General features: G+C 44.1%; 1 protein-coding gene across 1 annotated transcript in view; it reads right to left on the bottom strand.

The window, feature by feature from the left end:
• The window catches only part of MTNR1A (melatonin receptor 1A), a 13,429-nt gene extending 2,101 nt beyond the window's left edge, over positions 1–11,328 (bottom strand). The window contains exon 1 of the mRNA XM_015831814.1: positions 11,148–11,328. Within this exon, the coding sequence (XP_015687300.1) occupies positions 11,148–11,328 (181 nt within the window). The remainder of the gene's footprint in view (positions 1–11,147) is intronic.
• Positions 11,329–13,836: the final 2,508 nt, after the last annotated feature.

Here is a 13,836-nt window from a genome sequence, read left to right as displayed (position 1 = left end):
GTGGTAATAGGAAGAATTTGGCTGACCTCTCTTCAGACGTCCCCTAGTGGTTAAAGGAGGAGCTACACGCGAGCCTTTAATCACGCCCAGAGAAAGCCCTCTAGTGGACAAAGGGTGTACCTCGAAAGAAGATCACCCCGGTAGCTGATACGCAGATAGCGACCCCTAGTGGTCAAAAAGTGAAGTTCATCCAATTTCCTTCTAATTAGCTAGGAACCACAGGAGAACGCTCCCAGACACCCCCACCCACAGACAGCACCTCGGAAGCTGATCTGCAAGTAGCGACCCCTAGTGGTCAAAGAGGGAAGTTCTTCAAATTCGCTTCAAAATAGCGGAGAAGAACACCGAACCTATCCTAACCATGGCGGAGTGTCTCATTGATCTAGATGAAGGGGTTCAACCAACCAGCCTAGTGGGGACACCCCAACCAGACGGCCAAGGAGAAGCGCCGCAAACAGCCACCCTTGACCTGTACACAGAAGCTGAAGCTCAAGCCTCAGTAAGACCAAAGACGTCTCAGAGTCACTATGATATGAGACAACAAAGAAAGCCAACTGAAGCCATGCATGCAAACCTGTTGGAGAAATGGCACACCGTGTACAAGCGCCATGAAAGATGCTGGGAGAGATGGCACAAACTCCACCAAGAGCAAAAAAAGGATCTCTTCCCCGAATGTGCTCACGCACTGGAAGGAGATAAGGAAGACGCCTTCACACAATGGATGGACTCCGAACGGCAACTCAAGGACACCCAGCAGCAATTAAGAGACTCAGAAGTCGACCACGACATGCAAAGTCTTCGGTTACTGAACGAGGAACGCAAGAAGCTTCTAGAGAGCCCACGACGCCCTCCAGAATGCGAGCCCCGCCTGAGAGACAGACCGGTTGACAGGGCAGAGTCTGAACTTTCCCGCCGTTCACACGCACCGTCCCAACGGTCGCACGTGGCTCCATCCCATGCGTCTGGAAGGGCCTCATCCTTTCGCCACATATCCAGGGCACATTCCAGCGTGTCACAACAATCTCACCTCACAGGTGCCTCCCACAATTCGAAAGCATCTTCTCGCCACAGCCGAACTTCCCGAATTTCACAAGAAGAGCAAGCCATCAGAGATGCTAACGCTGCTGAAGCTGTTTTTCGCGTGGCACAAGAAGAGCAGCTGAAGAAGAAGGAATTGCAGGCGATGGAAATAGAAGAAGCTCGAATGAAAGCCAAAAGAAAGGCCGACGCAGCTAAAAGAAAGGCTGATGCAGACGCGGAAGCGGTCAAAAGAGAGGCGGAAGCAGCTAAAATGAAGGCTGATGCAGACGCGGAAGCAGCTAAAATGAAGGCTGATGCAGACGCAGAAGCGGTCAAAAGAGAGGCGGAAGCAGCTAAAATGAAGGCTGATGCAGAAGCGGAAGCAGCTAAAATGAAGGCTGATGCAGACGCGGAAGCAGCTAAAAGAGAAGCTGAAGCAGAGGCTGAAGCAGAAGCTGAGGCAGATATAAGGAAGGCCAAAATGAAGGCCACTCAAGATGAGCTTGAGTCCATAAGAAGCCAACGAGACGTGGCGGACAAAGTGGCAAGGGCACAAGGCCTTCGGAGAACACTCCAGGAGCCCACCTTCTTGTCCCATAGGGAACAACTGGAGAACGAAGAACGACGTAGCAGAGTACAGGCCTACGTGGACAACCAAAGTGCGTTGCAACGTGAACAGGTGACACAGCAAACAACCACAAGCCCCCCGAGACTGAGTAGACGAACTGAAGAATCTCAACGGCCAGATGTGCCAGTCAGTCACAGAGTTGATGTCGCGACAACCAGGCCACGAGATCTTCCCATTGCTGCTGCTCCATCAAACCACACCACTGAAGTCAACCGGATGGGTCCACCAGCAGCGGCAACGGATACACAGCGGGGAGCGCCAGGAAGCATTCCTATCGTAGCTGCCCCATTGAACCCACCGAACCACACCACCAATGGCAATCGGATGGGTCCACCAGCAGCGGCAACGGCTCCACAGCGGGCAGAGCAACGAGATCTTCCTATCGTTGCTGCCCCATTGACCCGCCGAACCATATCTTTGACGCCAACCGGATGGGTCCATCATCAGCGGCAATGGTTACACAGCAGGAAGTGCAACAGCTCCGAGATGAGCTAGCCCAAAAAGAGTCAATATTAAGATGACAGGAAGCGGCCTTCTGGGGAACTACCCCCAGACCGGCTCCACCAGAAAGACGAGAGACCCTCCAACAAGTAAGTACGCAGGGATTTGGATTCCCTCAGCTCAACGCCAGAGCAGAGGAGTTCAGACCAAGTCAACAAGGTTCCTCGCATGTCAAATGGCAAACCACCCTCAGCCAACAATATGCCGAAGGAGGTTACCAGCCAGCCATGGCACACGCCCCCGCTCCAAGAAGCGCTGCACCACCTCCACCAAGCTACAACCCACACACGGCTGCAATGCATTCCCCAATGTGCTGTGGAAGAAGGGTGGACTTGGCAGCCAAAGGAGTACGAAGATTCTCTGACAAACCTGGAAAAGACTACTTAATGTGGAAGCACATTTTCAAGCACGCCATCGAGCAGGAAGGGGTTGGGCCTGAGGAAGAACTTGTCCAGCTGACAGCCTGGCTAGGCCCAAAATCCGTAGTCACAGTGAACAACATCTTCGCAGCCCATCTGGGCGACCCTAGCTAAAATCCTACTCATGGTGGGAAGAGACGCCCCAGAGTCCATTGGCTCCGATGAGAGAATCAAAGGTCCACCAGGAACCCCAGTAGCCATTAAGACGGAACTCGGATGGGCCATAGGAGGGACAGTTTGCATTGAGCAACCGCTAACCCCAACCCAGGTGAGCATATCAAACACCTCCATTCCCAGCAACGGAACAGCACCTCACCTAAAACCACACCTAGAACACTGCGCGCTTGTGACAACCAAACCTGCTTTGGAAGCAACAGTGTTCCAGACAAGCAAAAATCACGACAACTTAGCCTTGTCCATAGAGGACAAACAAGACAAACAACGTCTACAAGACCAGGAGTCATGGAGTTTACTTCCAAGATGTCCCAAGAGTATGCAAGTGCAGTGCACGTATGTTTCCAGCTCACCCGCCACAGTGCAAAAGAAAGAATTGTATGCTTCCTTAGATGTGTCAACAAAGGCAAACGCAGTCTTAAGATGCGTCACAGTCTACAGCGGGGAGAGCCACACTTACGTCATTTTGTCTGCAACCATAAGATACATCAGAGTCTACAGCGGGGAGAGCTGCAGTCTCGGTGTCTTCTTTGGAAAAGCGAGACTAACACTACATGAAGGCCACACCGTACCAAGGTTAGTACTATGTGGTACCGCGTTGGCCGCAAAGCTCACCAACTTGACAGCGAAGACGCTGCGCCTTGAACTACTGTCTACCACCTTCTACGCAGACAGTAAGGAGATGTCAAGCTACATCTACAAACAAAGCAGACATTTCTACGTTTATGTAGGCAATAGAATGAAGAGAGTTGAAACATCTTTGAGCCCTGAACAATGGCAACATGTGCCAACAGGTAACAACTTTGTGAGCCAAGTGAAGTGGCCCAACCTTGCCACACAGTTAACAGAATTGACCTGGCTAGAAAGTCCTGAGTTCTTGGTCTGTTCAAATAGACAAACGGATCAACACGCCAACCTTCAACTTCAGGCACCCAGTAAACATCAACCAATCCGCTTCAAACCCCTGACTAAGCGGAAGCACCTGAGATTAGGCATAGTTCTGATCATCTTGATCACTTGTCTTAGCATCCTAAGAATGAACTTTATAGGAGTCTGCAAGGACTTAAAGACTATTGAAGACATTTGCCATGACCCAGTGATTGACAAATGCCTGACGGCCAAAAATTGCCTTCCCCATACATCTCACATGGGTGAAGCGCGCATAGGCGAAGCGTGGGAGCACATGATTGGTGCACCCCGCAAAATCATGGACTCTATGTCGTTAAAGACACCCACACCCACACATGAAGTCCTCACTACCCTGATGACAACAGTAGCAGCCATCTTCAATGCTCCATCGGTGATTCCAGATACCTCGGTTCCTGAGTATCCTGAGTCTTCTGCAGCTGCTGTTGTTCCTGATCCTTCAGTTCCAGCTGTTGTTCCTGATCCTTCAGTTCCAGCTGTTGTTCCTGATCCTTCAGTTCCAGCTGTTCCTGAGTTTCCAGACGTTCCTGAGTATCCAGCTGTTCCTGTGTTTCCAGATCCAGCTGTTCCTGTTTTCCAGGCTCTTCAGTTCCTGAGTATCCTGTGAATCCAGTTCCCTTTGTTCCTGAGAAGCTTTGGGTTCCAGTTTTTCTGTTTCAGATTTGGTTCCAGTTTCCTTTACAGAAAGAAGACCTTGTCTCACTTGGAGACAAGAACGCATACCAGAATTATTGGCCCATGGGACTTGCACACCGGGCCCACCCAGCTGATGAACCACTTTGCCAAGCTGACTTTCAGATCGTGAAGCCACGTGAGTCAGGTCGTGACTCCAAGACACTTGTACCAGGCTGATCTCCGATTTGGCACCGTAGCTGATGAAGACTGAACCAGAAGATAAAACCTCAAATGATGTATTGTGTTTATGCATTGTTTGATGTAACACTTGCTTATTTTTTGCATAATTGTGCATGCTTTATATTTACCAATAGTTATGCATGTTTTGATACCAAGTTTTTTACCTATGTAGTCACAAGTTAGTCAACATTGAGTACTGTATACTTTAATGCTATTTTTTTTTTCATATTCAGTTAGTAAGTAGTGGAAATATAAATTTCCAAGCGGGGAGTATTCTGGATCATCATAGATCCATGTACCTTGTATAACTCTATGTATCCCTATGTAACAGGTCAGGGGGAGGAGTTAGGGTCAGGGGCGGAGCTTCAAAAGGGCATCCCTGGACACTAGCCTGGGGTTAGTGCTTTGTTCTTTGGCCATCACATGCAGCCACACAGCTGGAGACTCCACAATCACCCCACCATGTGACGCTTGGGAGAAGAGGGGAAAATCTAATGTCAATTTACCTGTGGAACAATCAAATTGCAGAAACCTATTTTGGATGCACCTCTACAAACTGTAAGTCATTGTTTAGGATTCCCAGAATAAAGCAATATTTTCTGTTTGTTCCTCTGAGTTATCTATCTGTTCCAGACTGAAATAGAGCAAGTTTCCTGTCTAGAACAGAATAAAAAAACACACACAGAGTCTCAAAAATGGTAGATACTCTAGGTCAGACATGTCAAACTCGCGATGTCATATGACTTTGTGCAACATATCAGGACGGTTTTGCCATTGCTGGCAATGGGGTGGGCGCGGCTTCTGTATGACACGTCTGGCCTGCGGGCCGGAAGTTTGACTCCCCTGCTCTAGGTAATTAATGCAAGTCAGACACTATTGGTTAATTATTTGAGGGCACTATAAAAACTATGTAAGATTGTTATTATTACTTAAAAACATTGATTTCTATAGATCAGTGTTTCATTATGTTTCATTCAGTAGATGTTTTCAGAAAAATATTCCCAAATCTGCCTCTACATATATACATACATTAAAAATAACTCAACTTTTTCATGAAAATAAACTTGTGAAAACCATCAAGTTGGATAACACCATAACAATCTTTTGATGCTGAAATATCCACAGTCACACAGAAAGTATTTGTGGGAAATGCAAGACAAAATGTTTTTTTAAAAAAATATATAGAAAAGTCTTCAGATTCCTTTAAAAGGAAACCTTATATTGGGATAAATTACAAAATCTAGATCTTGAAAATCCACTAAACGAAGATAAACGTAAAGGTAAATTACATAAATTATTTTGAAAATTAAAGTTAATTAGCATATATTAGAGGAAATTGAGTATGTTTATATAATGAAAACTGTAAATGAAATTACATCTTTTATCCCAATGGATAAAAATTCACTGCTGCTAAAATAGACAGGAAACTACTTGGGCACATGTATTGAAAGCTATTTGATCTCTCTTAATATATAAAGAAAATAATATAGGTAGACATTCAGGATTACAAAACTATTAACATAGTCTCAATCTGCAAATCTGGCTTTCTGTTCCTAATTTGTGGGATCAATGGGGAAATTGTTCTTTTTCCAGTTGTGATTGGGAAAGGTTGGAAAAGTATCAGGACACCCAATATTCCATAGATGGGAAGCTGGGGTTGAGTTAGCTGGAAGTTTGTGATAAAGAAGGAACTGAACCACCAGTTTCTGTATATGTAGTAATAAATATAAACAGCTCATTACAATATATCATAGCCACAGAACATAAAACCCTCCCCTGGGAAAAAAAAAGAATATGGACTGAAAATTAATGAAGACTCATTCTTAGGGATGCAAATTTCCCAGTTGTTAAATAAACAAAATAATAATAAAAATGTCGAGGCAAATATCATTCTTCCAGCAACAGTGGAAAACAGAAGTCACAGGTTCTTTTAGTGTTTTGCTTAGAATTATTTTTGAGCAAATTTGTTAAAAATTGATACCATTAAATTCTGCTTACAAAGACAGTTCTCAAAAAGCAGTTTACAGGACCACTGGTAGTTTTGCCAAACTTTCCCTACAAAAAGGCGCTTAAGTAGCATGACAAATGTTTTAATAGTGAAGACATATGTATTTCAACCCAAAATACATGTACCTCAGTATTTGCTTTTTCCTAAAGTTGAAATGGCTTAAGAAATAAGAGAAATATACAGACACTTAAAGTATTAGTTTGGCAGGTTATTTCAAAAATACGTAATTCAGGATGCTTATCTTTTTCCCCCAATGATTATTTAGCTCACTAGTTGTGATCATTCTCAGACTCTTGCATTACTATTTGTGGGTGACTGGAGAAGAGAGTCAGAAAGAAAGGGCTCCATAATATAAATAAATATCCTATTTCATCCAGTTCTCAGATGTCAGTTTCAAAAATTGATGGAAAATCTTTTCCTAATTCAATAGTTTTCAGATATGGCAGCTCTACCACTTCAAAATTCCCAGTCAGCAGGGCTTGACTGGGAACACCGGAAATGAAATACAGAAGGACATGTAGGTTAGGAAGATTTGATAAAAATAAGGAAGCATAGCCTCTTTTCATATAAATATCAGGAAATAGTACTTTAATATTTAGTAGGTTTTGTAATTGTTGAACACCTCCCAGAGTCACTTTCCATGAGATGGTCAGCCATATGAATTTGATTAATAGAGCAAATAAACGATTATGATACAAATTTCACAAAGAATGGCAAAAACATTTTTGAAGTTTTTTATTCTCCGCCTGCAGAGAAATTTAAGATGCAATTCTATGCACATCTACAGAAATGTAAGTCCCACTTAAATACAAGGGGACTTACTTCCTTGTAAACAGATGTAGGAATTGCAGTCTAAGGTGGCTAACTCCCATCCCCCTCCGTGTATGCAATTTGCTTACCCTTCACGCTACCTGATGTAAGGCAATTCTGAAATACAAATGTTCACTCTCTTCTCATGAGATCCTGAGTTTGCATGTAAGTAGCTGGTCTTCTAAAAGTGAAAATGTCCTTCTGATGGTTCAGATATCTCCTCCATTTTTGCTCCAAAAGACATCTGCAATAATGACAAGGACTTTTTACTTCAAAATTTAAGGCAACAATCAATGTATTTTTATTACATTGGAAGCAATATAAAATTTGAAATCTACTTCAGTTCAAAAATAGGGCACCAAAAACAATGAGGGTAAAAAATGACAATTTGATTTTCTGAAGTAGATTAAAATCTAGTATCTGGCCTTTTGTTTTTCAACAAATATTTATGTAAAAAAGGGCCCTTCATTAATTAATTAAACTGCTGTTCAAAATTTCATATTTGCTTCAGAAAAAAAATCAGTTCTGCAAATGCCAGTCAGCAGGATCTGTCTGTAATTCCAAATATAGACTCAATTTCCTTATTAGGTCTTAAACAGTTGATTAGAATTACCTTAAAGCCAAGCCCTGCAATCAGCAGAATCATATGATGCAGCTCATATTTACACTAGACAAGGTGGAGTGATGTTTGAAGCAAATAGATATGAAAGCATTTTAAAAGAAGACGTATCACTTAAGATCTAAAGTGGTATCCATCAATGACCGTTTACCATGTATTCCTACTAATTGTAGGATTCACGTCAGGGCTGTACAAAACAGTTAAAAGGTAAACTTCATAAGGCATCCAGAGACAACTGGAATAGCTTTCAATGTATCCACCTAAGCCTTGGGAAAAAAATGTGGCTGCTTTAATGATTCAAAGAGCAACATGAAGCATCTTCTTTGAATCTTTTGTGTACTCCTGGTATGTTTGGACTCATGTTCCCATTCCTACTATTTATGAAGCCTTGGTACAGATGTTATGCTTATTCTTTGACAGTTATCATTCACAAATTAAAGACTGGCCTTAACCTCTCCAGGGAGTATTCTCCTCCTCCTCCTCCTCCTCCTCCTCAACTTTAACTATGGTTAAATCATATCTGATATAAACTTTCAAATGAAGTTGGGAGTAGTTTTGGAAAGTAATAAATACATTAAAGTTAATCAGGATTTTGGATTGATACAAATCCAGTTCTAAACTATCCGCTAAGAGTATCTGTGAAAAGAGAAAATTTGTACAAGAGGGAAAAGATCAGAAGTGAATGTTTCCAAGGCTGCTTTCTGATTATGAAGGACTCATGGTTTTATTTATATTTACTTCAGTAAAATTTGTATAACAATGATTTTCTATATCTCATATAGCTCACTCATTCATTCTCAACATTATTGAATTTGATTAACCATCTTCTTGTTTGGCTAAGAGCAGTTTGGGTTTGGTAATACTTTGGAAATATTTCCCATTATAGGACAGACATCCTGGGAATATCATTTCCCAACTTTGAATTCTTCCTTACCCACATTGTCCTTATAATAATGAGATAAATTAAAACAAGCAGTAATTAGTGACTCTGAATATTTATATTTCAATGATGAATTGTGCCTTGAAAGTTAAAAATTGAGATTTGGAGAAGGGATTAATGCTGTTTTATATTTATAGCAAATATTTACAGAAGGAGTGGAACAGATTGCTGTGAATAATAATTTAATCACACTTACATATTTAAGATTTTTAATTTTTTTCCTGTTTCTATATTTGGGCTAAGAACTAATTATTATTTTCCTGTATCAGTTTATTTGTTACAAAAATAAAAATAATAATTGCATAATAATTGGAGAAAAATCCGGATGAAAAAAAACCCAGTTTAGAAACCAAATGATAATGTTTGTCTTAGTATATTGTGCCAGTTGAATCAAGCAATCAATCTGTGAATCTGTGTCAGAAGAAGTGACAATAGAAGAATGGATATTACAATGGAAAGCAACAATAGCATTCATCTCATCCAATACCATTAAATACATTCTGTTTCATCAAAATTTGATGATTTTGTATATACCTATGACTAATTTGTTAAAAAAATAAAATGGGATTTCAATTAGTTAATTCAGCGGTTCTCAACCTATGGGTGGCGACCCCATTTGGGGTTGATCGACCATTTCACGGGGGTCGCCAAGCAAGGCTGTCCGCCATTTTTTTGTCTGCCATTTTTTTCCCCTTTTCCGGCGGGTGCCTTACCTCCCTTGGGCTGGGCCAGCTGGTGGTCGGCCTGCTCCGTCTCTGCCGCTTGCCAGCTACGCCTCGGCCGGCGCAGGGGGCGGAACCACACATGCGTGGCGCTCCCGGGCAGGGAAAGTCCTCGACTTACGACCGGTTTAGTCCTCGACTTACGACCGGTTTAGTCCTTGACTTACGACCGGTTTAGTCCTTGACTTACGACCGGTTTAGTCCTCGACTTACGACCGGTTGGGGGGTCACGGCATTAAAAAGGTTGAGAACCACTGAGTTAATTCCTTTGCTTTATGCACTTTCTTTTTATAAGAAACTCCTTTTAGAAATATCTAAATATGCTATACCCCAGATTGGTTGTAGTTCAACTATTTGACTAGATTTAGAATATGTGTGCACCGACTTGATAAAGCGAATAAGGAAAGGACCTTGCTTTATTAGATCAAGCATCAAAGAAGGCAGATTTTCTTAAGAGATTCTCTTCTTTAAATACACCCACACAGGAAGAAGTAAACCTTTGTTTAGCTGCCTGACAATCTCCCAATGAATTAAATAGCCAGAGGAAAGGCCAAAAAAATGGGTTAGCATTGAATTGGCTGCACCGCAAACAGGCAAGGAAACAACAAGTTCACTTTGTACAAATAACCACTATTTCTTACTCTGGATTAAATTACACAGAGTATGGTTTAATTGACCATCTCTCTTTCCATTTATTCATCTAAGAGAGAATTTTATTGCCTCTCTCTCTTGCTGGACTGCGTGACTCCAACTGGGACTGGATCTTACCAATTACACTGAGCATGGAGTTTTATATAACAGCCTAAAACCTGGTTTCTGCTTAAAAAAATCTCATTTACCCTCCCATCTGAAGTGGAGGGGAAAAAAAACACATTTCAGCCTCTTGTTTTTTGTCACCCATTCTGAAGCTGATGCTTTGCATAGTACGGGGCTCGGGAATAACAGCGAGGGCAACCTGCAAACCCATGGAAAACTTGAGCACTTAAAGTCCATAGAAGAAAAGAGGGGATACACGAGGTGGGTTCATCCTATGGGCAGGTCATAGGAAGGGTGCCACCCCCAAACTTCCGGGGAAGCCTAGCTTGAGCTACAGAACCTGCCTCGCAGCCACCCGGCAGAGTCCGGAGAATAAAAAGCGGGCGGCTGGATGGACCCTAGTTCAGGGGTAGTCAACCTTGGCTCTTTTATGACTCGTGGACTTCAACTCCCAGAATTCCTGAGCCAGCACAGGTTGACTACCCCTGCCTGCCCTAGTTGAACAGGAGTGCCCGACAGATTAAAGAGGGAGGGCGCTAGGGGGTAAGCAACCGCTTTCTGGGAGAGGGGGAGAAAAAATGATCGGTCGCCTAGCAGTCAGAAGAAACGCCTTTATGACTCGCAGGGGAATATTGTCCCGGGCCGGAGTGACCGTCGGCCCCCTCAACCCTCCCGATTTCCACTCCTCTCCCCCGGAGTCCCGTCCGGAGCGCGGCTGGGTTGGTTTGCAACTTTCTTGCCACCCTCCTTCGGCTTCCCGTTTCTCACCAGCGTTCCTCAGCTTCTTGTTCCTATACACGGACAGGATCACCAGCAAGTTGCCCAGCAGGTCCACCGCGATGGTGAAGATAAGGATCGCGGCCAAGGTGGAAGCCACCCAAGGGGCCCTGTCCAAGGTGAGCTGGTCCTGCGGCCCTGAGCCATTCAGCCCGCTCCCGTTGACTGACATGCCGAGGAGACGAGGAGCCGCTCACCGGACGTCCATGAACTTCGTCCCTTTCCTCTGCCCTTCCTTATAGGAGACGCTAGATGTGCACGAGGCCGGGTGGGGTGGGAGGGTAGCGGCGTTACTCCGTCTCCCCGTCCCTTTGCAAAAGAGCAAAAGACCAAAAGCCTCATCTCGTCCCCTTACTCAGACGGGGACGCTTCGCTGAAGTGTGCATGTGCCTCGTTGAGTTATTTTTATAGCAACCCCTCCCTCCTCGTTCCGCCTTCATCGCCCCGACGCTTGGCTGCTGCACTTGCGTCCGGCATCCACACCTCAGTGCCTCTCCCCAAACACACACACACACACACACGTTGTCTCCAGGTGACGTTCCGCATTGGCGTCTGGCCTCCCCTTCCCGAGACACGTGCGCCGCGAGGGGATTCCAGCTGCGTCCGAGTGGGCAGTGCGGGCACAGTGCCCCTCTGCGTTCTTCGCGGGAACAAGGGCCGCCATTCGCGGCGAAATTGTAAGCGGGAGGGTCTGTGCGGGAGCGAGCGCGCGAGGTCCCATTCGTTTTTTTCCCCCAGGCTTTCCCTCCATTCATTCCTTCGCTCGCTCGTTCATGGGCCTACCGGGGTTCATTCATGAGATTGGCCGTCGGTAGGTCTTGGAGAGACAGTACCCAGCATTTTTTCCTATCTTTTGCCACTTGGTGTACTGGCTGGATAGCCTTCGGGAGAGCTTTCTGGGAGAACAGAAAAACGGAAGAGCAAGAGGAAGATGAGAAAAAAATAACAACCTCTAATTTTTCTCAACCTTTACAATTTTAAGGCATGTGGACTTCAACTCCCAGAATTCCACAGCCTTAAAATTGTCAAGGTTGAGAAACACTGCAAGAAGATGCAGCAGTTTCCTATGGTGGCATTCCATTTTCTAGAAGGGGGAAAAAACTGTATTAAAAATAGCATCCAGTGCTCTTACGCGTGCCTTATGCTACAAGGAAAATTTCTCTGATTTGTTCTGATCACAGAGGAATTATTTATGAGGAGTTATTTATTTATAATAAATGAGGAGTTATTTATTTATAATAAATGTGAATTTTATGTATGCTTTCTAAATCTATTTTTAGTCAAATAGGTAAGGAAGAGGAGTGGTTGGGAATGGATGGAAAAAAAAACCAATTCTGAGTAGAATGCTACCAAAACTTCCTTTGAGTACAGTATTTACTTTGCATGGGGAATGAGAGAGCAGGCAACTTAGACCTGGGCTATAGGGTAGGAGAGTGGTGGCGAACCTATGGCACGCGTGCCAGAGGTGGCACTCGGAGCCCTCTCTGTGGGCACACATGCCGATGCCCCAGCCTCGCCTCCCCCCGCGACCCCCTTACCAGCAGCCCCCCTGGAGGAGAGTCGCCCTCGAGCATGGCCCATGTGGAGCAGAGCAGCCAAGGACATGGCAGCCAGGCAGCGTGGACAAGACTCTGCCTCACGCCCCATTACGCACAGTTGATGCTGTGGGGCGCGGGCAGAGGGTGTGGCCACCATTGGCGCTGCTGGGCTGCCTGGGCGATCTGCGGTGGGCCCTGGAGGCGGTGAGTGGCCCTGCAGGCGGGCAGGGCGGGGGGACGGGGCAGGGGCGGGGCAGGGGGTGGAGGAGGAGTGGGGCCAGTTTTTGGGCACTCGGCCTCTAAAAGGTTCGCCATCACTGGGGTAGGAAAAGAAAACAGCAAAGAAGAACCCAAATGATTTATTTTTATTCTTTACCTTTGTAAAAACAAGTAAAAATCAGATACTGTATGTTTATGCAGTATTACTTATGTATTTACAAAAAGATGCAGATTACATTTCCTGATTGTGAGATGCGGTGCAGATTTTTCATATGATTTCAGGATGGATCCTTATCTGGAACTGGGATCCTTTCCATCCATCTCTCAGGGGCTGGCTTGGTTTGATCAGCAGAATAATATTATGAATTGGTAGCCAGATTGTGCTAGAAACCAGTACTTACCACCCTTGGAAACTTTAAGGTTTTTGGATTTTGAGCTTAAAGATTGGAAAACACTGCTGTAAACAGTCCGATTGGTGTGAAAATAGCAGGGAAATACTCCTTTTCCCCTCTCATAGAGAAAGCTCATTGTGTTTATTTTTTAAAGGTGCATGTCATTAAATTCAATTTATGTGCAAAGCATATTTACATTATTCAAACAGCCTTAACAAATGCTAACCAAATAGTCCATAGTGCTGAATCCCCCTCTCATTTTGGTGTCTAGCTGAAAAAGAAAGAATAATGCCTTATATGTGAAAGCACAATATATAATTATTTGGACCATTTAGAGAACTACCCCCTTTCTTTTTTTCAAAGAAAAAAGTAGAATTTACTAACCACAATGCACAATGCACTGAATCGTACTCATTTGGTGATTATGTCATTTTGAAGTCCTTGACACCAAATAATGAAACATGCTGTGCTGGGCTATAAAAAAGGGGGAGAAATAATCAGTCATGAAGTTTAACAAGCTGAATAAAAAAC

The sequence above is a fragment of the Protobothrops mucrosquamatus genome, unplaced genomic scaffold, assembly GCF_001527695.2.
Source record: "Protobothrops mucrosquamatus isolate PMUCROS unplaced genomic scaffold, P.Mucros_1.0 scaffold_280, whole genome shotgun sequence".
In the NCBI taxonomy this organism is placed as follows: domain Eukaryota; kingdom Metazoa; phylum Chordata; class Lepidosauria; order Squamata; family Viperidae; genus Protobothrops; species Protobothrops mucrosquamatus.
The sequence above is the reverse complement of the archived record's forward strand: the minus strand, read 5'-3'. Positions and strand labels throughout refer to the sequence as shown.